The sequence below is a fragment of the Symphodus melops genome, assembly GCF_947650265.1.
Source record: "Symphodus melops genome assembly, chromosome: 19".
In the NCBI taxonomy this organism is placed as follows: Eukaryota; Metazoa; Chordata; class Actinopteri; order Labriformes; family Labridae; genus Symphodus; species Symphodus melops.
The window spans coordinates 5,105,601-5,132,850 of NC_136709.1; the positions used below are offsets into that span (position 1 = coordinate 5,105,601).

At 41.5% G+C, this 27,250-nt stretch overlaps 1 protein-coding gene across 6 annotated transcripts; it reads left to right on the plus strand.

The window, feature by feature from the left end:
• LOC306840261 (zinc finger MYM-type protein 4-like) lies at window positions 1-26,193 on the plus strand. 6 transcript variants are annotated; one of them, XM_079369430.1, is made up of 29 exons: window positions 1-461; window positions 4,592-5,147; window positions 5,990-6,042; window positions 6,124-6,273; window positions 6,818-6,881; window positions 7,077-7,273; window positions 7,464-7,588; window positions 8,493-8,715; window positions 8,822-9,037; window positions 9,241-9,391; window positions 10,249-10,364; window positions 10,471-10,824; window positions 10,943-11,093; window positions 12,043-12,218; window positions 12,350-12,527; window positions 14,167-14,280; window positions 14,518-14,561; window positions 14,786-14,924; window positions 20,674-20,819; window positions 20,933-21,047; window positions 21,166-21,399; window positions 21,844-21,917; window positions 22,216-22,330; window positions 22,427-22,578; window positions 22,684-22,798; window positions 23,641-23,898; window positions 25,723-25,837; window positions 25,964-26,042; window positions 26,073-26,158. In XM_079369430.1, exons 1-29 carry the CDS (start codon window positions 423-425, stop codon window positions 26,085-26,087), a joined length of 4,464 nt encoding a protein of 1,487 aa, XP_079225556.1. In that variant the 5' UTR covers window positions 1-422; the 3' UTR covers window positions 26,088-26,158. The 6 variants fall into 6 exon arrangements, with proteins under 6 accessions (XP_079225556.1, XP_079225555.1, XP_079225552.1 ...); XM_079369426.1 differs by lacking the exon at window positions 1-461 and adding an exon at window positions 2,729-3,958 and having other exon boundaries at window positions 26,073-26,170; XM_079369429.1 differs by having other exon boundaries at window positions 22,427-22,798; window positions 26,073-26,160.
• The last annotated feature ends 1,057 nt before the right edge of the window (window positions 26,194-27,250 follow it).

Below are 27,250 nucleotides of genomic sequence, written 5' to 3' on the forward strand. Positions count from 1 at the left end.
AGCCATACATTTGTTGAGATTGCCCTCTGCTGGTCAGGAGCTACTTACAGTCCAACACTGATGGAAATAACATATATTTCCAAAAAACGATTTTTAATTGAACTGAAATTAATTTAATAATGGTGTTAAGTGGAGAAACTATAAGGTACAAATGTGGCGAAGTTACAGAGATTGGTGTATTGTATCTTTTCACCATCAAGCTCTAATTAGGAATTACCGTATTGACTTTTTTTTTGCGCAGAATATTTTTTTTAGGAATTTACAAAAAGTATCTAAAACATATGGGAACGCCTTGTGAAAAACGCATTGTATTCCGTCTGTCTTGCCTTTTTTATCTAAAGTGTAAAGAAGCTTGTTTTGACCTTTAACCCCAGAGGTGGGTGGGTGTTTTGAACCCGCGGAGTCTGCAGCATAATTAAAACATGGCGGACTCGGAGGAATTTAGACTTAAAAGACAACAGGTAAGAAAGCATTCAAGATATATGGTTAAATCGCCAATTTACGGCGGGCTGAACAGATACGTGTATGTAGCTACACAGCACGACATGTTTTATAGTGTTAGCTTGTTGTACAGTAGAGGTGGTCATGTGTAAGCTAGCCTTAGCTAGCTAGCCCCTCATTAATGTTAGCTCGCTGCTATTTAGCACTGATGCAAAACAGCTTTTTAACATCACGTCGGCTGTACCACAAAGAAAGAAGCACGTTTAACACAACACGACGCAGGCCTTCTGATTAACTACAGAGGTATTTTAAGTCCAGCATTTTAATTCATGTTTGTAAGTTAAGCCTGTTTTCACACATTTTTATCAGGACGCGAACAATACAAAAGTCCAGATTTCCTTTTCTTAGTTTCGTCGCCTTAAGAGTCACAATGATGTTATTGTGCAAATAGTCGAGCAGCTATCAATGTGTTTTTGTTTATGTGTGTGTCTTTAGAGGTGTAAATATAGTGTCTTGAAATTTTTGCATTTAATTAGTATGTTGGGGTGCTGCATCCTTTCAACATGAGGCCTGCAATACATCAGATCATAACATCGAGCCTCTGATGATTAGAGGGGTTTTATCAGACCTATATGTTTGTTATTGATTATATCAATGGTAAATAGAGTCAATATTGCAATAAGTATTTCGGAAATGACACAATGACAGTTTCATAAAAAAACAATGGCTCCTTCTTATTCTTATTCTTCATACATTCAATGACCAAAACTGCAGGTTAGTGGTTTCGTTGCTATCGATTATTGCTCTTGGTATTGTCCCTGTTGTGTTGTAAATCCTGTTGTGTTGTAAATCTATATTTGCGTCCAGTTCTAAAACTGACAGGAAGTTAGGGGCATTTGTATTGAAAAATATTTCGAACAGGGGGCTTGCTTCCTATCAGGTAAACCTTTGGCACTGTGTTGAAAGAGAGAAGAACCATCTTTTTTATATACTTTATTAGTCCCTGTGGTTCAGTTATTTTACAGACCTGCTTCACACACACACACACACACACACACACACACACACACACACACAGGACTTTTAAACATGCATTAATGTAGAGATGTCAGAGTGCAGCCGTCCTCTGAGCTGATGGTTTGGTGCCTTGCTCAAAGGAACATTGGCAGTGCTCGAGAAGTGCTTACCAGAACAATGTATTTTGGTCCGTATCTAGACTTGAACTGGCTAGTCCCCATAAGCCACTGCCGCTCCAAAACATCACATCTTCAGCCATGTTATAAGTTTGTAATAGCTTTGAATGTAACTATCAATGTGAAAAGTAGTACGGCTGTTTTGGGTAAACTGTCTACCTAGCTCTTTTGTTGTCAGGTAGTTTTGGGAGATGGCATGAGGTGGAAGTTTTGGGCTTTGATGCGAATGAGATGAAGGAAATCTTTTTGGGGAAACTGTATTGCGTTGTATTGTTACAGTGGTATTCACAATTTAAATGATAATCGTGATTGAACTGGATGACTTAGCTCAGTGAACTTTAATCTAATATGTGTGTGTGTGTGTGTGTGTGTGTGTGTGTGTATATATACATATATATAAAGATCATCAAGGTTGTACAGCTGGTATCTGGGAGCATCTTCTTGGAATAAAGAGGACTTTAAGCTGGATCTTAAAATTCCAAACCATGCACTATGGTTGTATACCTATGTGAAGCCCCGCGTCCACCTATTTTTTTTTTTTTGACAGAAAAGAGCTGCCTGTGTGCTAAGGAGTGTGTGCATGAAGCGCTGAGGAGAAAAGCACTGCAGGTCCATCCGGTCTCCATGACAACAGGCTGTTGACAACGGCCGCTGTATGATCGACACAGCTCCGTTACTTTTATACTACTTTCATGTCTGAGGTCCTTTTTTGCCCCAGCAGACGCGTAGCAAAGAGGATGCGAGTACAAGATATGATCCATAGGACGCTGAAATACGGAGAACATCATAACATTTGAAAAGAGCGCTGGTGACGTTAACGTTGCCTTTCTGAAAAGTCGAAAGACTTTCAACTGGAGCGCTCAGAGCGGCCACACAAAAACAGCAGAGCGCTTGTTGAATAGACACTGGGCGCTGCGCTTTTCATCCAGGCGGCAGCGTTTTGCTGCAGACGCTCTCTGCCTGTTGAAAACAACTGAAAGAAAGACTCTGGCATTGAGGGAAAACACGAGGTGGACACATGACCTCGTGTTGAATGTTAAAAAATCTTTTCGGTTTAATGTTCACACATCAAGCGCACTTTATTACAGTTTTTTTTTACGATAAATCAGTCATTTGTATTCACCATCATCAACATGGAAAATACTCGAAGAAAAGCATATGATGCGGCATTTAAGTTAAGGACTATCAATCTGGCGGTTGAAGAAGGAAATCGAGCTGCTGCACGTCGTCTTGGCATAAATGAATCGATGGTGAGAAGGTGGAGATGCCAGCAAGAGGAACTGAGTCAGTGCAAAAAAAACAAAAAAGCTTTCAGAGGTAATCAAAGCAGATGGCCCGAACTTGAAGACTTTCTGGAAGACTGGATCAACACACAGAGGGCAGGCGGGCGCGGTGTTTCCACTGTGCAGATCAGACTGAAAGCTAAAGCAATCGCCACCAAGATGAAAATCGACGACTTTAGAGGTGGGCCATCGTGGTGTTTCAGATTTATGAAACGAAAAGACCTGTCCGTCAGGGCAAGGACGACTGTGTGTCAGCAGCTCCCTCCCGACTACGAGGAAAAACTTGCAAACTTCCATACATTCACTCAGACAAAAATAGCGGAGAATTCCATCGGGCCGGATGACATCATCAATATGGATGAAGTGCCGCTGACGTTTGACCTGCCTCTCACTCGGACTGTCAATAAAAAAGGTGACTCGTCCATCACTCTGAAAACAAGTGGCCACGAGAGAACGCATGCGTTTACTTGCGTTCTGAGCTGCACAGCATCGGGGGTAAAGCTTCCGCCGATGGTGATTTTTAAACGGCTGACAATGCCAAAGGAAAACTTTCCAAATGAAATTGTGGTGAAAGTAAACAAGAAAGGATGGATGATGGAGAGCCTAATGAAGGATTGGCTCAGAGAGTGCTACGCCAAGCGGCCAGGGGGATTTTTCCACAAACAAAAAGCATTGCTGGTTATGGACAGCATGAGAGCCCATATAACCGATTCAGTGAAAGCTGCCATCAAGAGAACAAACTCGATTCCAGCTGTGATTCCTGGCGGCACCACTAAGTATCTGCAGCCACTGGACATCAGTGTTAACCGGTCATTTAAAGTGGCACTGCGCTATGAGTGGGAGGCTTGGATGACAAGCGGCGAGAAATCCTTTACAAAAACAGGCCGCATGCGAAGAGCATCTTTAACTCAAGTCTGTCAGTGGATCCTAAATGCGTGGAGCCGTGTCAAAACATCCACCATCAGCAACGGGTTCCGAAAGGCTGGACTGCTGCGTGATGAGGAGGAGGGCGTGCGCTCAAGTGACAGCGACAACGAAGAGGTTGGAGTGAGCGTTGAGATCCTGAGGCTGTTTAATTGGGACACTGAATTAGAGGACTTTGAGGGTTTTAGTGTGCAGGAGGAAGATGAATAAGGTGATCAATGACTCTATATTTTTACCAGTCGTCATGGAGATAAGTCTATTAGAATGTTGTTCATGCACTGTTAAGTAAAAAAACGTAGCCTATGCAACGTAATTTATTTGTTACCGATACGTTCACATTTAAAGGTAGCCCTGTTATAGGCAGTGTTCGAAAAATAGCAATTGCAATATGTATTTGTTCATGTTACAATGCGAAAAATCCTCGTGTAGTATCTTTCTGTTTAAATATCTCATATTATAAAAACGTGTTTTTGGTTCTCTGTTCAGACATAAAAGTGAAACGAGTAACTGTCTGAACAGAGAACCAAAAACACGTTTACAGTCGTAAAAAGACATGAACTTTTTTGAGCTAATACGTATCTCATATTACAACGTGGGATACCTGCGGCTTAAAATCCAGTGCGACTTGTATAAGTACAAAATTATTATTTTTTCTAAAATTAGAGCGTGCGGCTTTTAATCAGGTGCTCTCTGTAGTCCGGAATTTACAGTAATTATTTGTCTTTTTAACCAAACTGTCTCTCTTCACAGCACGAGGAGCGTCTTTCCAGAGTGTTTGATGAAGTGATGGGGCTTGGAGACTTTGCAGACTCGTCTCGGGGCTCTGCTGACTCCTCCAGGAGCGGAGGTCAAAATGAGACGAAGGGTGGAGATGAAACTTCAGGAGCCGCTGAACACCCACAGGTTGAAGAAGGTAACAGCAACGGCAGCAGACAAGAAGAAAAAACAAAAGAGAGGACGGGAGAGGCTTCCTTTCCCGGCATATCCACCTCTTCCTCTGACCGACCCTCCTCATTTACTATGAGATCCAACGAAGAAGGAGGAGGTAGTGGAGGGGCAGCTTTTGACAATGCCCTGGATGGTCTTCCTTCATTTGAACCGGAGGATGAGGATGAAGATTGGCACTTTTCCCTCCCATTGGGCAGCTTAGAGGAAGTCAACGCAGCTAAGGCAAAACAAAAAGGAAGCCAGCCGCCCGCTGCCCCCCAGCCACGAGAGGAGGAGGAAGAGCAAGACCAAGAAGGAAGCAGTGGGTCAGCGAATACCTCCCACTCCTCCCAGGACCCCACCACTGAAAACAGCAGAGGTAAAGCTGCATACGCAGTAGAGTTAGACATCTTTCTTCAAAAAGAAAGCGTAGACACTGCCAGAGTGCAAGGCTTAATATCCACTGATATTCTATCATAGACACCAATCAATAAACGTAACCAAACTCGAGGTGAATTCGCTGGATAATATCCTGCTGCTTTCTTACATCAGCTCGCTCAAATGTTCTGCTGAAAAAAAAATACCAGGATGCTGGCAGGACAAACACGCTGCTCACTCCAAAAACATCAGGAGTTGTTCAGGAGCTTTTTGCAAAGGGTTCGGACACATTGGCTGACTGATTTAGAGGCCTCAATTTATTGGAAATACAACCAGCACATTTCATTTACACATATCAGAATCAGAGTCGGGGTTTTTTATCGCCAAAGTACATTTACATAAACAAGGAATTTGCCTTGTGTATAGGTGCAAAAAAAACAGTTAACATGCAAACTTTATAAGAGACTTTATCAAACATTATTCAGCTTGTGAACAGTTGTAAATGTTCCTCTATGACTCTGGACACTTCAGTCCTGTAGAGTAACTGCAAGCTTTGCTGAGTTAACCAACCCTAATGGAGACTTAAGTGACTATAGTGTGCAGCAAAGCTTAACGGTCCCTGGTGTAACTTTTTAATGGACACATTTGTAATTTTAGAATGTATCCAGTTTAACACGATGTAAATTGGCTTTACATGAATAAAACTCTTCTTTTTTCTTACTGTATGTGGGTTTTTGACATTTAGGCTTCTGAGGTAGACTGAACAGCAGGTAGTGTTGTAGATTATGGAATTAAGTGTGGTCGACTTTTATTGAATGTTTTTTAATTCCACCTCTCTGTTAGATGCGGGCGCCCTGAACCAGACAGAGGAGACCGAAGACAGCCAGCCAGGAGAGGTAAAGATCTCTAAAGACTGTTAAGGAACTGCATCGAAGATCAGTTTTCAGTGGATAATTCCAAATGCTCTATTGTTTCAGCCGTCAGAAGCAGCTCCAGTGGAGGACAGTAATCCCCCCACGTCCCCAGCTGTTAATATAAAAGATGAACCCATTGATGAGGGCTACGATGCTGCTCTTCTGCCCCAGAGCTCCATCAAGCAGATCAAAGAGGAGCTGGAGCAGCAGGAGGTGGGCGTCAGGACACACTTCATCAGTCGTTTTAAAGTTGTGTATACTGTGTAGGGGTGTAAGATATTCACAACAAAATAATAATTCCTTGATATTTTAGGGGATTTCTGCCTGTAATTGAGCCTGTTCTTGTTTAGTGACTTAAAACTGAGTAAAAATCACCAGATCAAGCTTGAGTAAACCAGCTACTTTGTAAAATAATCCTACAAAGACCAATACATACTATAACCTGAACATTTTAAACTCGGTTAGTGAGGGTGAATCTTCACCCTCGACCACTTGTATGGGTACCATTTGTTCGTGAATGTGTGCATGCGTGTTTTGATTGTTTTTTGGGTTTTTTTGCAAAATCAGTGACATACACAGTATTGTCTCTGCATCAATGAAGATACGCTCTCATACTCTCTGATGATATATATTTGTAATTATATTTTTATTAACAAAACAGAAAATTAGACACCTAAAATGAGTCAACTTTTGTCGTGAGGATGGGATAATTAACAACAGAACAACGTCTTTTTTGTTTTTCCTTCTCTCGTTTCAGGAGGAGCTCAGGATCAGCTCTGTTTACTCTGTGGGTGGTGGAAACACCTTTTCAACTCCTAGCAGTGAGTTCAATTATTCACACATTTTCTGAAGTGTGTGTCAGGCGCTCGTAGTCCTTCCTTACTGAAACAAAATGCCCCAGAGACTTGAGTTACTGCTGGATTAAAAGATGAAACATTTTCTCTGCATGTTTGTTATTTAAAGAGATCATGAATTTGAATTTCTTTGCCCGACCTTTTTCCTCTCCTCTACTGAAGTGCCAGCACCGGTCCAAGCCCATCCTCCGCCAACCATTTTCATTCAGAGCAGAGGTGCTGTCCTTCAAGCCATGGCTCCTCTCCCTGTCAGAGCACCAGCTCCTGTCCCAAGTTCACTTCAAGCTCTGACAACGATGCCCCCACGCCCACCTCCCCCCTCTGTTCCTGGTAGTGTTCGCTGCAGTGGCTGCTCTAAGGTACTGTTTTATCCCTGTCCTCTTAATGTTTGAGGAAGAACTCGAGACTTGTTGAAGTTCAACCCCATTACTCTAAATGTGAAAGTTTAAACTAACGCTGCATTTAACACGTTAGCAGAAATGATCATGTTGACGTAGTTTTGTTACTTCTCGTTGTTGATATGCGCCTCTGCTCTGAACACACTTGTAGGTTCTGCTGAAAGGCCAAACAGCATTCCAAAGGAAAGGCTCGACTCAGCTTTTCTGCTCCACAGTCTGTCTGACCGGCCATCTGCCTCCAGCCCCCAAAAACCGAACCTGTTTCCAATGCAACAGGTACATTTCAGTTTCCACTTCCTCTAACCTCCTTGTGTTTTTAAACGGTTGTTTCTGGGGAATAAAGAACTTAGATATCAGCAGATCAATCATGCAGTAAAAGAACAATGGTTACTCAGCTGGGGACAACAGAATATGTTTTTTATTCTAGAAAATAAAACCCTCAAAGTCTGATTACCACAGCTGGTTTAATACCGAGAGAGAGAGAGAGTTTATTCAGTTTAAAATCATCACTGATCAAACCAGGCTCATGTGTGCGGTCAAATCCAAACGTGCCATCAGTGCACTCTCTCTATTGAGTTTCCCTATGTGTGGTCAGTGATGTTATTGAGTCAGTTACTTTACATGTTGTTGGATATTCGTAGCAAAGGACGGCAAGAAGCTCACATGCTTTCACTCTCTCTCCTGGGATCATCTGATTCCTCCTAATAATGCTCAGCTAACTTAACATCTGACAGCATTCACATCCTACTGTTTTCCTTGTGTCGCCATGACAATAAGTTAATGTGGCATTTGCAGTAAATATACCAGATGCTTCACTGCACTGACCACCAGCTAATGTGAAGCGACTCCTACTTTAAACCACGCGCAGCTGATGAAAGGGACTCTGGCTGTCATTGAGATTCTGCTTCTTATTGAAGTGTTATAATGTTCCTTTACACAAAACTTATTCAGAACATGTCATTGTTTTAGACATTGAATAATGAAAATGTACTTTAACACTCTGCTGTGACTGGTAAAATAAAGTTTCATACCTTCTTCTTACTTTTTGTTTAGATAATAAACTAGAGAATTTAAAGCATCACAGATGATAAATATAAGTCAGAAGCTGTTCTGCCACTTTGTTTGCATCTCCTAACCTGCCATCACGATGTAACAACTACTACATTGATCTTATTTGCAGGGAGATAATTCAGCCCAGAGACATGATCACCATTCCAGCAGACGACAGCACCTTTATGCACTTTTGTGGCCAGTTCTGTCTGTCTGTCTTCAGACACAAGAGGAAACAAGTTGACATTGTTCCTGATAAACGGCAGGAGAGGAAGCCTGAAAAGCCGCCGGAGAAACCGGCAGAGCGGCAGCCTGACAAACCCTTTTGCAGTGTGTGCAAAGTCTCTAATAGGGTAAGTGACAGACTTTTGTGTGAACGCTTGACTAACCAAGTCAAAAATGTTTTCAGTTCTTTTTTTCCTTGTCCTTGTGACCTTCTGATCTCTGTGTTCTCTCAAGGGGATTGAACATGAGGTCACCCACCAAGGCCGCCTGCACAGACTCTGCAGCGATGCTTGTTTCGTGTCATGGCGCAAGATGCGACAGTTAGCCATGAACTGTTGTGAGGGCTGTGGACTTTACTGCAACAGCAAATCAGGCTCTTGTCAGAGCCTCACAATCGACAGATCTCAGCTGAACTTCTGTGGTCCCACCTGTATTGGCACCTACAAACAGGTATGAGTTCAGCTTGCTATCATTCAAGAAACAATAGTGCAACATTTATAAGCAAAGTATGAGAAATATGTCCAGCTGGTTTTTTTGTACATATTCATAGCTCAAACTTTATCTACCTAATATGAAGAAAAGACACCCTCAAATTTATCAGCAATTGTTGCAAAACTGATCTTCTTAAATTCTTGTTTTTTTTGTCCCCTCAGAACTGCAGAAAGAATATTGACTGTGCCCATTGTCACAAGATTTCTGTGGTGTCCTCTACAATCATGGAACGAGACCAGAAGGGCAAAGTTCAGCTTTACTGTTCGCCTGCTTGTGTGGAACGGAGTCGACCTCCTCAGCACACGCTCACCGGTAGGACAACCGCCGAGACATACCCTCACATACCAGCGTTAACTGGTTTACTGTATATACGGTATATAATCTACAGTCAGTAGCTGGGAAAGTTTGATGGTTTGTCTGTGTGGCTCCTTACATCCATCCTCAGGTTAAATGTATATTTTACTAAATGCCTGGTGCACCCTATCCAATCCAAGCACTAGAGGATATTCAGATCATACCTGGCTTTTAAAACATGGGTGGACCTAATGCAGTACGTTGACTTTTTCGCGGCTGTGGCTCAGGCATTCTTGGCCAAAGGCGTCACTGATGTCAAACATTTGGACGTCTCGCAACAAGGTGAAACAGGTCAGGTCAGTTCCCCATGTCTCAGACAGCACAACTTCTGTTACACCTCTTCCAGAGATGGTCACTCTGAAGAATCGATGTAGTGAAGAGCACGAGGCGGCACCAAGAAATCTAAAGTGTGCGTTGTGTGACATGCGATGTGTTTCTGTGCTTGAAACCTGAAAGAAACTGTTACGCAATGTTTCACATGGGCCGACAACAATTCGGCAGATTGCAGGAATTTTCTTTGCTCCATCCGTACACAATCTTTGGAGTGACCTTTTTGTTGAAGCATTGAGCAGTAGCAAAGAACTGAACTGCTCATTCTTCATTGACAAACACCGATGACCTTTGTGGTGTTGTGTTTTTACCAACTCAAGAAATATATTTGTTGCATTTCCGAAGGGTGGTAGTCGTGAAAGACGACGCACAAAATGTCTCTCTAAGTATGACGCGTGACGGGGAAAAAAGGATGAAGTGTGTGAATATTTCATATTGATGATATTCACAAACTATCAGTTGTTAATATGACTGTTTTCCTGCAGGTGCTGCATTCCCCTGCTGCCAGTGCAGGGTGTCCGCTGTTCCTCAATATCATCTGGCCATGGTGGACGGCACCATTCGTAACTTCTGCTCCTATGACTGTGTGTCTATATACAGGGTAAAGGCAAAAACATCAAAACTTCATTTATATCCAACAGAGATTGTTGGTTGATAGTTCGTCTTTTAGATTTGACTTTTTTTTTTCTTTTCTTTTTTTTTTACAGAAATCCGGGCAGACCTCTCAACCAGATCCTATCAATGGGACCTTGTCTCTCAGGGACCACTCCCATAGGGAAGTCGCCAAATGGGGGCCCTCTGTGGGAGCCAGCTCAGTCCCTCAAGAACACCCATCTTCAGTCCCCCATCCGGGCCACCATCCCAGTAATACCTCAGTGCCCCCACTTGTGTCCTCTTACCCGACCATGTCATCCCCTTCGGTCCCAGGGCAATCTCAGGCCAGAGCAACAGCCGGTCAGCTCACGAAACCAGCAGAGGGCAGTCCTGGTGGCACCTCCAAGCTGACCTGCCATCAGTGCAGCAAACAGTTTAGCATCAAGCCGCTGCTTTACAGTTACCAAGTGAGCAACCCAGCCCGCCCCATAACAGACACTCAGTATATACAGATACTATGGCTACCTACATGACAGATTTAACACTCACTGTGATGATGATACTAAAGCTCATTTCTGCCCCCAGGGTCGTATCTGTATGTTCTGCAGTAAAACGTGCTCCGAGCAGTATAAAACCGAGAAAACCATCACGACGGTATGTGAGCACTGTAAACAGGAGAAGGTGCTCTTTGACACAATCAGCTATAACCAACGGGAGGTGTCGGTCTGCAGTGACAGTGAGTTAACACAGAAAAGCCTTAACCCTGTACCTCCTCATTGACATTGTTTCCAGGTGTTTCTGTGACCGGCTCAATTTGAACCTTTGTCTATTTGTTCCCTTTTTTTTCCAATCAGCATCTCTCCAAGATTTTAGATCAGCCCACACAAAGCCCAGTGTTTTACCTGTAAGCACGAGTTTATTGAAGGTTTAGTTAGGAGACATTTTTCATATCAACATTTCCAGCCGATGACTTTCTTATTTTTCTTAAATCAAAAAATTCTCACTGCTCCAGGACTAACCGGGCCTAAACAGTTATCTCCTATACTTAATGTCGTAATACAACACATAAGACTGGTGGTGTACCCGTGCTTGTGCTCGTGCATGAACTGTACCATGCCAAAGCACACTTCTTTTAAGCGTGCCATGGCCAAGGAAGTCCACCGTACATCACAGCACTCGCACTCATCAAATGACCTGGACTTTGAGGGTGAAGCATGTTTAGGCTCGGTACAGATCGCCTAGTGAGAGGGCCCTAAGTCATTGGGAAAGTAGCAGCTGAGCTCGTACTGTGCTTTGTCCTATGTGTGTGTATATTTGTGATGCTAAAACATCTAAAACACAGAAATTCAACAGTAAAAAAACAAAAAAAACAAAGTCAAATGGTGGTCTCTTTACAAAAGAGAAAATGGAATCTTTACGTTTCAGGAGAAAGAACTGAAATAACATACCCACTGATCTGCTCAGCATGACTCTCTGATACATCTTTAAAGGAAGTTTTGTCTTTATTGTTGCCTGTGGTGGAGTGTTGTAAAGTATGGTCTAGACCTGTTCCACACAGCTGTTCAGTAAGTGTCATTAGGTAACTGTGATTTGGTGATGTATGCTCAATCACTCACTGTGTAAATGTAATGTGATGTATTTTCTCTTATGTTTAATTCATTCACTTCACCCATCCTGTGTTCCAGGCTGCAAGCTTTACTTCAAAGCAGAAATGCAATCTCGTAACAGAGACTACCCATGGCGATCCTGCACCTACTGCTGCGGCATCAGCCACAAGATGCTGCACAGCCACTACGGAGGCAGGATGGAGGAGTTCTGTAGACCCCACTGCATGTCTCAATACACTGTACTCTACTATGGGGTAGGCAAATAGATCCTCCTCTTCTGTATGCCATTAATCATACTGGTGCTTTACTGTAGGTCCTAAGTGGTTTGGTTAGTTTTTCTAAAATCGTACCCCCCTCCCTTCCTGTGTTCTCTTCTTCTCTCCAGATGGGTCGATGTGACAGTTGTAGGAAGCAGGGCTACATGAACGAGAAGCTGCAGTGTTTGGGTTCAGTCCGTAATTTCTGCAACCTGCCCTGCCTGATGCAGTACTGCTATCTGCACTTTGAGACGAGCCAACAGAGCAGCAGTAACGGTACTGAACCAACCCGAGAGAGACCAGACTGTAAGTTGTTTCACCAGCAAAATGTTCAGTACTGAGCCATTTCAATGCACACAGCTTAACACCTCAAATGACATTATCCACATTTTCAAATAGCAGAGAGGTAGATGTGACAATGTAAAATCACTGGAAAGTTATTGTCCTTCAGTAACATGTTTTTGTTGTTTAAATTGTCTTGTTAACACACTAAAAATGCAATTTAAAAACATAGATATCTCTGTAAAACACTGCAATCATGATAAACCCTTCATGGCCGCTAATCTCAGGTTATTTGCCTTATCTTGTTAAATAATTCATAAAGTGATGAACACCTGTAATAGAGCCTGTATTTACTGAACACTTCCAGCTTCCCCATCTTTCATTTTACTCAGTACATGTGCTGATGATGCCGTGGCGTGAAGTTATACAGTGGTCGAAAGTTTCCATACACTTGTAAAGAACAAATTGTCATGGCCGTCTTGAGTTTCCAATTATTTCTTCAACTCTTATTTTTCTGTGATAGAGTGACTGGAACACATACGTCTTTGTCACAGAAAACATCCATGAAGTTTGCTTTGTTTATGAATTTATTATGGGTCAACTGTATATAGAGTTTGGAGGTGGAGACAACCAACAGGGGGGAATTCATGGGGTCATTTTTTAACAGTGTACATGTTACTGCTGCAGATCAAATGTGAACATTCACCTGTACAGCCTATACAGTTTCCACTTTCTGCTCAGTAATATTCCTGAGTAGGATTTTTTTTTTTACATTAAACGTTGGCCCCACCATGAGTTACCCCAGTATGCCTCGCATTACTTTATCATAGCAGAGGAGCTCAGTTTAAAGCCTAACACTTGTTCAACATTTAATCAAATCATAGTGAAGTTTAGGTTTTATACACTGAAGTGATTCAGGACAACAGCAGGTGTTAAAAGCTCCTTTATATAATCTTTATTAATAACTGGTGCAGTGTAAACAATTGTTTTGTCAAGTTTGAAAAAGAGCTAATGCTCAGTGAATCAAAATATGTTTTTAATGAAATGTGTTGACACCATTTTTAATAGTTTCATAAACTTGATTAATGATTTCTTGTATGATTGGTTTTTTTTATAAAAACATTTCAGACCCAGTTTTAGAGACTAGGGATATGAAACAAAAATAAATAATCCAAAGAAACATCTGTAAATAAAAATGCTTATGTAGAGTCTGACCATAAACTGTCATAAACTCAGCTGATCAGCGTCATGAAGGATGTTTTTAGTTTCATCATTTGATTGTCAGCGACCCGTCATTTATTATCAGAATTTGATTCATATGTTACTGAATCCTGATTTAATGTCCAGAGCTAAAGAACATAATCCGCCTCATTCAAATCAGGAGCATCACTCCAGTTGTTTTCAGTAGCGTAGAACTGTAAAACAGCAGCAGGGACAGAAAAAGGAGATTGCTTGAATCTCTGTTTAATCATAATGATTCAGTAGAAAGGTGTACCGATAACGTGGAAACATTCAATTTAAAATGCTGAGCCATACTAAGTATGGAGAACAATGCTTCCTTCATACCTGTGTGATCTGTGGTCTCACAAAGACGATCAGAACTCTAAAATGTCACGTCGACAATACTTACAATACTACTGTGTATGTTTCTCTCTTCTCCCAGCTCCAACCCAGCCTCAGCACTCCTCAAAGACTAATCCTGTTATAGCTGGTGTTGTGTCACTGGCCAACGGCTCTGCCACTCAGCCCAGTGTGACGGCAGATACTACTCTTACTGGTTAGTCTACATACACATACCTGTTTAAACACCCTCAAAATGCTGAGTTATCAGTCCTGGTCTAAGTTAACAGAAGTCCACATAATGTTGCCAATGTTGTCTCTCTCTTACTGTCCTGGTTTGAAATGAATTAAATACATTTATAGGATGTTGAGTGCATTTAAAAGAAATAATTCTGTGATATCTTTTCCTCATTTGGGTTTTAACACAATGTGTGATCTTTGTTTTCCTCTTTAGGGGCTCTTCCAACCTCCAATGTTGAGAGCAAGAATCTAGACCATGTATGTACTCTGTGTGTGTTTGTTGATTTTTGTTAGACCTAGTATGCACCTGTAAAACATGGACTATAAATACAAGTTTAACTTAAGAATAGCACCAAATTCAGTACCAAATTCAGTATCTTTCTGGATGTGTTCTCAGGAAAAACAGACGGCGTATAAATAATCTGATATGACATCATCGTTATTTTGACTTCCACTGTTTTATTTGTGACGCTCATGTCCAGGCCAGTACTCAGACTGATGCCATGCGAGTGCCTGTGGCCCGTCGACGCCAGATGAAGAACAAGTCTGTGATGTGTCGGCCGTTCACACTGGACCAAGAGAGCATGTGCCAGCTGCCGACAGCGTCCTCTGAATCATCAGGTAACTAACAAAAGATTATAGGTGTTTTTTACCATCACTCACTCAGGACAAAAAAACGTCTACCGAGCAGGATCCAGATGTCGGGTAGTGACTCCGTTAGCTTACACTGTGTTTACCTTCTGCAGGTTCTTTATGCAGACATCTTACACATGTTGTTCTCCTCCACCATGACTTATTGGGGGATTTCTTTTCTATTTGCAAACACTCTTTGATGCTGCAGAATCTTCTGTCCTGCTGGCTGTTGAAGACATTTCTTCAAGATATGTCTTCATGCTTTCTGGTCAGACCAAACAGCTGGTGGGAGCAGAGTAAAGAGGTTAAACTGTCACACTTTCTGCATAGTGCTTTGTAGAATATAAAATCCACACAAGGCGCACAGTGACGTATACTGGGATACGATTGACCTTCGTTGCTGCCAAGACAAAGAGTGCTGCTGTAAAAACAAAATGACAAATTGCAGTTATAACCAAAGCAAACATTAACAGTTGTGTTTCGTAGCTCTGTTAGAAGTAGCTCTTCTTCGTCTTCAGGCCATGGCCGGTGTTGCCTTTTGTAGGGTGTTTATTGTCACAGCCCTATTCACCATCTAATTCATTTTCTTTGGCTTACTTATTGATTCATTGTTCACAACCAGCTGTTTCAATAATTACACCAGCTATGCTGGATAGCTCGACGCAACCTGACCAGCCGTCTGCTGAAACTTCCACATCGCCAGCGCCATCACCATCACCATCACCAAAACCTCAGGGGGAAACTCAGCCTTGTAACGGCTTGCCGGCACGCCTTACTGGACGCCATTTCCTGGGCAAGAGAGAGACTGACTCAGACTGCAAGGTCTGCTCACAGCACAAGAGGAAGAGGGTTGAGGAAGAGGAGCAGGGGAGGAAGAAGCAGAAGATGGAGGAGGACGAGGAGTCAGAGAGGAAAACGGAGGACGCGGCAGGGGAGGCAAAGGGAGTGAACTTGCATGATGACAGTGATGGGGAGAGAAAGGAGGCGGAGCCGTGTGAAATGAAGAGCTGCGAGACATTGAAGAGACAGACTTCATATTACTGTAAGACATGTTCAGGGGAGCCCAGCCTCTGTCCTGTGCCATGTTTTGAACTCTTCCACACCAGACTGATCTACAAAACAGCTCCTGAACTGGAAGCATAAGGTGAGCCCTCAAAACACAAAAGAGTCAATAAGTGAGACTCAACTTCATAACAGCATTCAAATAAAAATGTTTCACCACAGCTGTATCCATCTTCCTTCATAGCATGTTTAGTAGAATAATAACTGCTGCCATTAATTTGCTTTTCCGCATAAATTCAACTTCTTAAAAGGGTCGAGTTTGTCACCCTGAGTTTTTCTTTCCACAGCTTCCTGACCTGCTGAATCCAGAAGTTTGTCTTCTGCCGCAGACCTGGACAACCACAGAGCCACCTTTCAGACCTACTCTACTTCAGTGACCTTTAACCCCCAACATGTGGTCTTCTTTTTAACTTGAATAAGCCAACATGATATTGTTCGTCACAGCATAGGTAGAATGACAATACATTTACAAAGGTTACATGGATGTGTTTGCAAAGAGAGCACAGTGCACTTAAAGGAGTGTTTTGATCATTTTTTCCAAGGAGCTGCTAAAGAGAGCCGTATTTAAGGTTGGGGCTTTTTAAAGAAAACTACTATTTGTGTTTCTGCCCTAAAGTATCCATGTATTAATCACAGTAAATCAGATTTTCTCCACGTTAGCCCAGTGAAACGAAAACATGTTGATTTATTATTTTAGAATAAAATGAGAACAACAAAATGATTCTGTTGGGTTCAGGAAACAAGTTGAAGGGATTAAGTTATTCTATTAAATATCCCCACCACGTAATGATGCAAAAACATACAGTACAGGTAGACTTCTTTTATTTAATGGGCTTTAGGAGTGGGTGCAGTGGTTAGCTCTGTTGCCTCACAGCGAGAAGGTTCATGGAACAGGAGCCTCTTTGTGTGGCGTTTACATGTTCTCCCTGTGCATGCGGGGGGTTTTCCCTGGGTACTCCGGCTTCCTCCCACAGTCCAAAGACATGCTCGTTAGGTTTATTGGTGACTCTGAAATTGCCCGTAGGTGTGAGTATGGATGGTCTGTCTCTATATGTCTGAGCTGTGATTCACTATTGAACAGCTCCAGCCTCTCTGACCCCAAACAAGAAAAGATGTAAAGATAAAAGATGGATAGATATTTTCCAGTATTCAAGGGCTGACATTTGATTTACCGCCCCTGCAGATGGTCATGTGATTTTCCCAGAAGGCCCTCAGTGCTCTGTGCCCCCCCCCCCTTGTGAATTACCATGCTCTTAGGGAGTCACATTTATGATCCACGCTGCACAACAGATTCACATTATCTGTATTCTCTACCCATTAAAGACTTTTTTTCTAATTTAAAGGAGTCTGGTCTGTAACAGATGGACGAGTCAAGGTTGAGATAACTTCCTTAAGTGCTTCGCTGACCTGCACATTCGTGCTGTAATGTGTCCGTAAATACCTCATCAATGGATCTGTCTCGGTACATTCAAACTTCATTAAAGCTGAACTCAGTCGTGGTGTATTGTTCAAATATTACCTTGCATTCACTTGATTTATTTTTTTGTTCTGTAACTGTGCCAAATTCTTTTCACGTCTGTTGTTCTACTATAAGGCACACAGTCGTGCTTACACTACTTGTATCACTTAAGTGTTAAACAGGCTGAAGTTGCAGTTTGAGTTGCTCGAGCAGCGCCTGCCGTACAGTGTTTAACCTGTTTCTCACCGTCATCAGGGTTACTTGAGCAAACCTGCATGCACAGATAAAGGCCATTGGAAAAATGTTACACATACTTTTATTTTATTGTTGGTACAATGAGGTCCTACCACAAAACAAGTTTAAAAGGTTTATAAACTACTGATGCATACAAGCTGTTTACCCATTTTTACTTAAATCTAAGTGACGAGCTAGACATGCAGCTAAATCCAGGCTGCTGTGACGTCCATATGCTTTCTATTTTGAATGAAATACCCAAGTATAATAGTCCTGTTATTTGACATATTGTTTTATTTGAACCCCTTGTTTGACACTAGCACACATCAGTACGATTTTTTTCTTCTAGATTCTAGATTAGACACATCCCTGTCCTGCTTCTCTTTGAGATGTGATTGGTTAAATAAATGCGGCGATGGATCTGTTGTTCAGAGCATGGTTGAAAGGAGGTGCGACTCAGGTCCGTCAGAGATCTCCCTTTGAAGGGCAGTAAGACAAGTTGGAGGTCTCCTTTGGGTTTGCTCTCACTGCCATAAATAAAAGTTTCACTTTCTCAATAAAATCCCCCCCCCCCCCCCCCCCCCCAAAAAAAAAATCGTATCGTTTCCAGCGAGTTGCTCGCGACCTGGTGGCTTGAGATACACCCGTCAGGTTAAACTCTACAAAACACTTGAGTGTTGTAGCATCATGTTGAAGATGACACTGTTTGTTTGAATGTTGAATGATGAACTGACTTGTACTGTTAAGCTTTTAACATCTTTTTAGTTGTTTTTTTATGAATGTTTGATGTAAAACATTAAGAGTGAAATACTATAACGTACCTCACAACTGAACCAAGGTTGTCTTCAGTTCATCCATCTACAGTCAGATAAGCAGATTCCAGCTGTGTTGAATCTTTAATGTTTACTTTTTACCTTTAGACTTTTTTTTGTTTCAACTGTATCAGCAAATGTTTCTACGTTTCCCTTATAAGGACCACACTGACATGGACCACATTTTGAAGTCATTTAATTTTTTTCTACGTTTGTTTTAAAAGTGATGCTCTGTGTTTCCATCAAAGAAGAACAAAAAGACAATAAATGTCATTTGACAGCAACATTTTGTTTTTTCTCAATTTTCTTACACAATGGTTACCTCCGTGTGAGCATAAATGAGCACTGAATTCAAAGTGATGCTTGAAATGTATAAAGGATTTGCACCCTCTGATGTATTAAAGGTACTCTGAAGAAATAGTAAAGCACCAACAGTCCACTATCTCAGAGCAGGCAGTAATAGAGCGCAATGGATGGACTAGAAAATGGGTCAAACAATTTCTTATTAAAAACCTGATTAAAGAGAGAAATGTAACATGAATGGAAAATCATTCCACTGATGTCTAAATTAGAAAAGCAGCAAAGCTCATTTCTCCGAGACTGAGATCAGTTAAGTCACAAGTAAAGGTAGACTCTCCTGGCTGTCTCTGGACACAAAAATCAAAAGCCCAGTGCAAAGAGTGGACATGCAGTATAAAACTCTAAGTTAAGTACAACACCAGTAAAGTAAATAAAAAAACAAAAAAAGGATAACGCTCCTTAATTACATAGGACACCTAAAGAGAGAGAATATGCTGGGGGGAGAGAGTGTGGGATGACATGCAGCAAAGGTCAAAGATAAAGCTTGTTTTTCAAGCTCAGCACCTTCAAACCCCTGGACCCTGTATGACACGCATTCTACTTTTTCACAGGCCAAACATCTTATTTATCATTACTCATTACATCTTGTTTAAAAGAAGGAATAATACACCTTCACAAACAGAAGGGAGATGCATCGTTTGTTGAAATAAAAATGCTCCGCTAGAAAAAAAAAAAAACATCCCCCTTTACACCTGACTGAGGATGTCATGTCGCGGGATACGTAAACATTAGATCAGGTGTTTTAAATCTATTCATGTCTGAAACTCTGTGGAAACATTAACAATATTTTAGTGAAACTAGATGTTTGAAGACATTTTTTTTCATTTTTAAGACAATACTGGATATGAATGCATGAAAATGAATTTAGCAATTATATAGATAAATCATATTTGTAAAAAATTCTCTTTAACTTTGTCCGCTGCTCTACTTGGACTCCTGTATTGTACGTCCTCCCCCCTCATTTATTTCCTACTGAGTGGCTGATTGCCCCGGTCATGTGGCAACCAGCTGTATGTTTTTTGCTCAAGTTGTCCTTTACTTATGATCTGAAACTACGAGGTGCAATTTGAAAACTTTTACAGATTTCATTTTAACCCCAGAAGTTTTTCTGTATTTTATCCTGCCCGTGAAATTCAGATTTACCAAAAACATTGTACTAATTAAGTCAAATAAAGTAAAAGCAAAACTTGTTTTTAGTTTAGTTTGTAAATCTTTTTGATTTATATGTTTTAGAGGGAAACATTTGATCGATTGAGTTTGTTGTGGGAAAGATTTATCTATTTTTAAGCATGATGCCCAGCCTTAATAAAAATACATAACATACATTTACAGTGCATGTCGTGTATATATAAATCCACTCAAATAATCTTTGTAATAAGATGATTTTTGGGGGGGTCTTTAGTTGTTAAAGTGCTCCACAAATAAAAGTTTTTTAAGAAATATGGTGATAGGAGTTATTTTTATTTTAAGTAAGCTCTCAAATTAAAGGACACTTGTGATGTGTATGCACAAAAAAATATTCCAAACAGAATCGTGCTGATGAAAGATAATAGACTGGGACTGAAACACTTTGAGGAACCTTAAAAGAAATGAATACGTTTATTGATTGTGGAATGGTAAAACTCCTTTCTTATCTTTCACTTTTTTCTTTTTAGCTATCAGGAAATCATCTGCTAATAAATACTGATGAATTATAAAAGTTCATAATTGTATTCCTGTCTCACTGTAACAATTTCTATTTATTTGAATGTTTCCCATCACTCTGTCTTTCTCTTTGTGTACTGATGCTTTCTTTATTTTCTCCCTCCAGCTCCGCCTCTTCCCTCCGTCAGCTCCTCAGCAGGAGAGGAGAAGGTGAAGGTCATAATGGTTCCAGTCCCAGTTCCAATCTACATCCCAGTGCCTATGAACATGTACTCCCAGCACACACCGGTCCCCATGGCTATGCCCATGCCTGTACGTCCCATTACATTGCAAAATCTACAGATTCAGAACCATGAATGCCCTTTTTATGAAGTCATTGCTATGGGAAGTAAAATGTGAATTATTTTCTTTGATTGTTTGAACAGATTCCAGTACCCATGTTTATGCCACAGATCAAGGAAATGAAGGATGCAGCTGTTCAGTACGAGTCTTTGACTGTCAATGAAAAAAAACAAAAAGATATACCTGTACACATTTCAGGTAAGGGCTTAGATAAATCATACTCATAATGAAGTTATTATCTTCATATAGACTGTATATATAAAATGTTTTAATCATTACTGCACCAAATTCCTTGACATGTAATTTCCTTTCACAGACCCGGGTAGTTCATTTAGCGGGGACATAAAGTCAGAGGTGATCCCTCCCACACTCCATGATGATGAGGAGACCCACAAAGCAGTGCAAGCCGAGCTGAGCACAGAGTCAACGGATCCCAAACTGAACATCCAGCCAGAGGAGAGCACAGCGGCAAGTCAGGCACCGACCACCAGCGCCGAGGATCAACCTCCCTCCTCGCCACTGATGGACCTAGAGATTGATTTCCCCTCTGGTGAGACACAATTTTCCTTCAAATGAAAAGCATATTGAATTAATTAAGCTCCTGTTAGAGGTTTTTTGTTGTTTATGAAACACACTGAAATGAATATTGATGGGTCTGAATGACCCACAAAAGCAAACATAGGCACAGATCACACAGTTCACAGGTTGTCAGGTGAAGTGATTGGCTGATTAAACTTCTAATACAGCATTTTTTTTTTTACATTTTCCACTGCAACTTTTCTGCGTGAGTGATACAGATGACCATTAAAACAAATTAAACAAATTAAAACAAATCAGGCTGGGGCAGTGGAGGTCTAGTGATTAGAGTGCAAGCCCCATGTACTGATGCTGTAGTGCTCCAAGTGGGCAGCTAAAGATGATTATCGATTAGAGATAGAAAACGTGCTAAAAGCAGCTCTCATATATATTGTTTATTTTGGCCCTTGTTTTGCAGAAATGGATCCGAAGCCGCCTGCTCAACGGAGAGGAGTTAAGAGAGCCAGAGAAGCTTCATTAGCCCGGAAACAGGTATAACTCCCCTAACAAAGCAGTCTGTTTTTTGGCAAACAGATTTATTAAATTAGCCTCCAATTTCAAACAATGGCTTCTGCTTTGCAATCATTTCTATTATGATGTGTTCAGGGGCTGTGGGAATCTGTGGAGGCTCACAGGGGAACTGTTCCATTTTAAAAGACAAGTGTCAACGAGTGTTATGACATTCATGTATTCATTCATACGTAGAATAAAAAGGTGTTATGTCTGAGTGTGTGTGTGCTGCTGTTACGATCTACATGCCCCTGCTCTGACTGAATTTCTTTCCATAAAGGGTCGGAGGCGATTGGTAGCAATGGTGACTCCAGCCACCCTCAAACTAAACCACGTCTATGGCGTGAAAGCCTGGAGAAGCTGGGTCCAACAAAGAAACAAACAACAGGCAGAATGTGAGCCTCAGTTCTCGTTCCTTCTCCAGTTTTGATTTGATTGTCTCTCATCTGAATGCTTCAGTTGTGGCCTGACTGATTGTCCTCTGCTCGCAGCCAAACTCGTAGATATAAAAGAGGACATCTTGCAGTGTGACTCTGCTGAGCTGAGTTTCGCACTGTCTCACTTCATCAAAGAAGTGAGGCGGCCAAATGGAGAGAGGTACAGCCCAGACAGCATCTTCTACCTCTGTCTGGGGATACAACAGGTACTCACACACACACACACACACACACACACACATTTTGTCATTGGTATTCGTTGTATTCTTTTGGTGTATCAATTAATTGATGTCTCTCTATATTTTGCACAGTATCTGTTCATGAAAGGACGAATAGAGAACATCTTCACTGACGGCCTGTACAGTCAGTTTGCTGCTGAGATCAGTGGGATGCTGCAACTCTGGAGACCTAAACTCCTGCCTGATGGTATTCATTCATGTTCTGGATTCAGACTGTGGTCAGAGAGTTATAACCCAAAAGTGCAGCTCCTGCCAGCTTCATAAAGCACTTTAATAATTTGGTATTTATGTATATTTCATTGTTTTTATCTGTGGTTGGCAGCAAGAGGCTTTTGGTGGGGGTAGTTGAAGAAAATGATTCTTTTAGTTTGAAGGAGTTTTATTTCCCTGCGCAGCGAAGCGAGTTGGCCAGAGGGAAACCTCTCTGACTTTTATTATCAGCGCTACAGGAAGCCAAACAAAAGGCTTACACTGATTTGACTGATTTCCGCAACTTACTTCAAGGTTCAAATGAGCATCTCAAGGTCTGTACAGTTTCCGACATGAAATTAAAAGAGTCTCATAGGTAGATGTTAATAAAGGCTGTAAAGAAAGATAACCTCTGGGTCACAGTGTGATTCACATGTTCTGTCTGTTTAGATACATCAAGTCAAAAGACAATGAAGCCATAGTTTTAACATGTTGAAGAATAATGAGGGGGATTTCCCTCAGGCCTTTGAACGTTGATAGAATAGCTTTTTTAAATGAACACTAGTGTTGCACTGTTAATGCTTGTAGTGAGGCAACACTTTCCTGTCACTTTCACCATCTCAGCCTTTACAGCGTTTCTCTGCTGCCCCCATGTGGCCAACCTGTTGTTTTCACACAACTTTGTTTGGACTATTTTTTAAGAGTTATTTTCAAACTTGTCTTTGTTGGGAAAGAACAATAAACTTCAATTACATAATCATATCCCTACCTTCCAATCATCCACGTGTCCAAACTAAAAGAGTGTCTTCTTTGCTTGTCTTTCTCCTCTTCCTCTCAAAGGTCGTATTTATCCTTCCCGTGTTGCTGAGTCTTACCTCTGGGAGTGTAAGCAGCTGGGAGCCTACTCCCCCATGGTGCTGCTCAACACGCTGCTTTTCTTCTGTGCCAAGAACTTCCGCTTCAACACACTGGCACAGCACCAAAGCCTCACCTTCACCAACTTCTTCCGATGCTCCGGAGCTTACAACAAAGCGGGCACAGTCCACTTCCTCCGACACCAGAGAAGCAGCACTGCCACGCCCCCCCGAGAGGAAAAAGGTGTGTCCGTCTCTTAAAGTTGAAATAAAAGTTATTTTTGTGTAAATGTCCTAAATAAGAATGAAAGGTAATTCAGAAACGTTTAACATTCTATCCAAAGAAAGTCTTTCACAAGGATAAGGATAAACTCTATTGATTCATCTTTTCTGTCATTAGTCAAGAATTAGGAAAAATAACTTGAGCTGGTTTTAGACCTGCCAATACGTCTTTGGAGGGACATATTTCTGTTATTGGCAGCTCGGCTTACCTGTTGAAGGTCGATTACACTGACACACTGTTTAATCTAATAATTATGTCAGCATGAAGGGAGACAAGTGTGCACAAGCCTTTCTCACTTTAACATTTACAAGTCACAAAACGAAGGAGGCTCATTTAAAACGTTTACATAGACCCCGTCTCATCGTCTCACTCCATTAAAGATTCATACATATTTCCAAAGAGATTTTCTCTGATTTTTTTTTAAATATTCAATCTTTATGTATTAATGCTTTATGCCAGTGTTTTATTCAACTTTTTACAGTGAGTACCACCACAGAAAATATGTGGCTCTCCATGTGCTACGATTATGGCCAACATTAAATTACAGTAGAGGAGGGCTAGTTAACTACAGTTTACACAGGAGGCCATTTTATTCCTGATACGTATATTAATTATTATTGACTGCACACTGCGCTCTGGGGCCTGGGTTCATTCTATGTGTCCCTCCAAAATAAATCCACACTTGATGTAACCTCGGTCACATTTTGGTTACGTCTGTTGCTAGCGGTGCTGAAGCTGGTACTGCTAACATGCACTTGTTCAGTTCAGTTTTGCTTGTCATTCATTGTTTCCACTACTTTTATTAAAACAATAAACAATCTGAGACTCCCAAAGTACCACAAAGAAGCATCCTGCGTACCACCAGTGGCACTCATACCACAGTTTGAGAACGTGCCTGATTAACAAATAGATCTGTAAACAAAATCCAGAGTTTTTATTTCCACTATATACTTTACTAAGACATGTATTCCTTTATTACATGAAGATGTTTCTGAACACATTTCCAAACTCTTACCCTCATTGAAGTTGACTTCAGAAAAACACAACTGAGGACCTTTGGATCCTTTATCTTCCTCCTTAAAAAAAAATCCTAAACAGGTATTCATTATAACTGTGGTTCTCAGCTGGTCTCACCGAACACCTCTTCAATTACAAATAGCAACCTACATTTCAGCACCTGTTCAATCATTAAAATGTATGAAGCTAAAATGTTTGCAGTTCGAAGAGAAGTCAGAAAACATCACAGAATGTCAAAATAAGAAAAACACGACAGACTCACAGTCGTCCTTAAAAGAAGTCAGCAGGTTTGTCTTCACAGCAAACAGCACACTGAGGTCTTTGTTCCCTTTTGTCCCTGATGTGAAAAAAAAAACATGTTTTCACATTTTCATATCGACATGCTCACTGGCTGCGTAAAAACAAACCAAACTTTATACTTCCTCTTCTTCTGTTATTGAGTACAAATGCCATTACCTTCACCTACCAAGTGTGATCCTGTTACACATGTTCTTTAAAATAAAAGTAACTTCTTGTTTCCCTGACACACATTTGTCAACCGCTCCTTTCTCACTTGTCATTTCTCCTCTTACTCTCCCTGATTTCTGATTCTGTCCATTATCTCAACAATAAAGGCATAAATTGCCCTAAAATACAAATTTGAAAAGAAATATATATATTTAATATTCATCCACCAGCCTTTTCTTTCTCTTTAAACCTCAGCCATAAATTGACCCCTTTCACTGTCTGTAAATGAAGAGCGAGTTTTGGTCCTCTTGTTTCATTTAGAGCGATTGAGAAAAAGGAAAGGGGAGGAGGGAGAGGGAGACCTGTTGATGCTTGAAAGTGCCCCCAACCCTCTGCGCTGTCCTGTCCGGATCTACGAGTTCTACCTCTCGAGATGGTGAGACAAGAGAGAGGCGCAAACCCTCAGTGTTGACAGGTCACAATATGAGGCACAATATTTTTTCACAAAGAGAAACACCAAGAGAAATGCTTCACCTGCTTCGCCCTTCTCCCTTTTTTACAGCCCAGAGTCGGTGAAGAAGAGAGCTGACGTGTTTTACCTCCAGCCTGAACAGAACGTGCACACAAACAGGTCAGAGTCAGTCAGACACTGGGGTGTCCAATTTGTGTAGTTATTCATTTACTGACAGTATTTCAGGCTTAACGGATCCTTTTCACAGACATTTTCCCTTATTTGATGCTCAAATGCTACAAAGGTATGGATTGTGGATTGTTAGTATCTTAAAGCACATGGAACTGTACTTGCTAATCCATTACCAACACCTCATTAAGGTTCATATTTCGATGTAAAAATACAGTTTGATGATTTCACTTGATGGTAATAGGATACATTTTTGCTGTCAGTTAGTTTAGGAACTTGCCCCTTTTCTACTCTCAAGTTTAATGGAGGCTGTACGGTGGTGGAGTAGTTAGAGTTATTTCCTCACAGCGAGGAGGTTCTTGGTTTGAATCCGTGTTGGACAGGGTCTGTTCTGTGTTCTCCCAGTGCATGCGTGGGTTCTCTCTGGTTGCTCCAGCTTCCACCCCCAAAGGCATGCTGGTTAGATTAACTGGCGACTTCAAATTGGCCGTAAGTGTGGCTGATTGTCTGTCTCTATATCTCAGCCCTGTGATTGACTGGTGAACAGTCCAGGGTGTGCCTCGCCTCTCACTCAATAGCCCTTTCACAGATGCACTCTGGAAAATAACTAGATCATTTCTGGAGGACTGCTGACTTGGCTGTTCACACATGCTCCTCACAACTGGAGACTATCCCTGCCCAAATGTAATGCAGCAGTTTAATTCTGTGCACGGATATCGTAGTGTTCGCACACAGACACTCTGCGCACCGTGCAGCATTAACAGTAAACAAACGTCACTCCCACTCCTATTGGCTCAAATGGAATTCTCTGGAGGATGTTTTTGCGGCCACTCGGACTTGATGCAGAAAAAATACGAGGGGTCTGGCAGGAGAAACTTCAGGTGAGGTCCGAGCGAAAAATGTGCGTTCACATATACAGTACGGCTCCACCGGGAAATATCCCGAGTATTCCAGAGACTTCTGCAAGTGTGAAAGCCCAATATGACAGCGGAGATCGGCTCCAGCCCCCCTCAACACAAACTGGGAAAGGCTGTTGGACAAAGGATGGCAGGACGGATGGTTTAATGGAAAGCTTAGGTCACCTCCCTTGTTGGTAAGCTAGTCTGTTGACCTGTGGTTGCTAACGGTAATATGAGCTGGATATGTACACCTTTGAGTAACAGAATTTAAGATGTGTACCTCCTGTGCTATTGGTGGACAGCAACATGC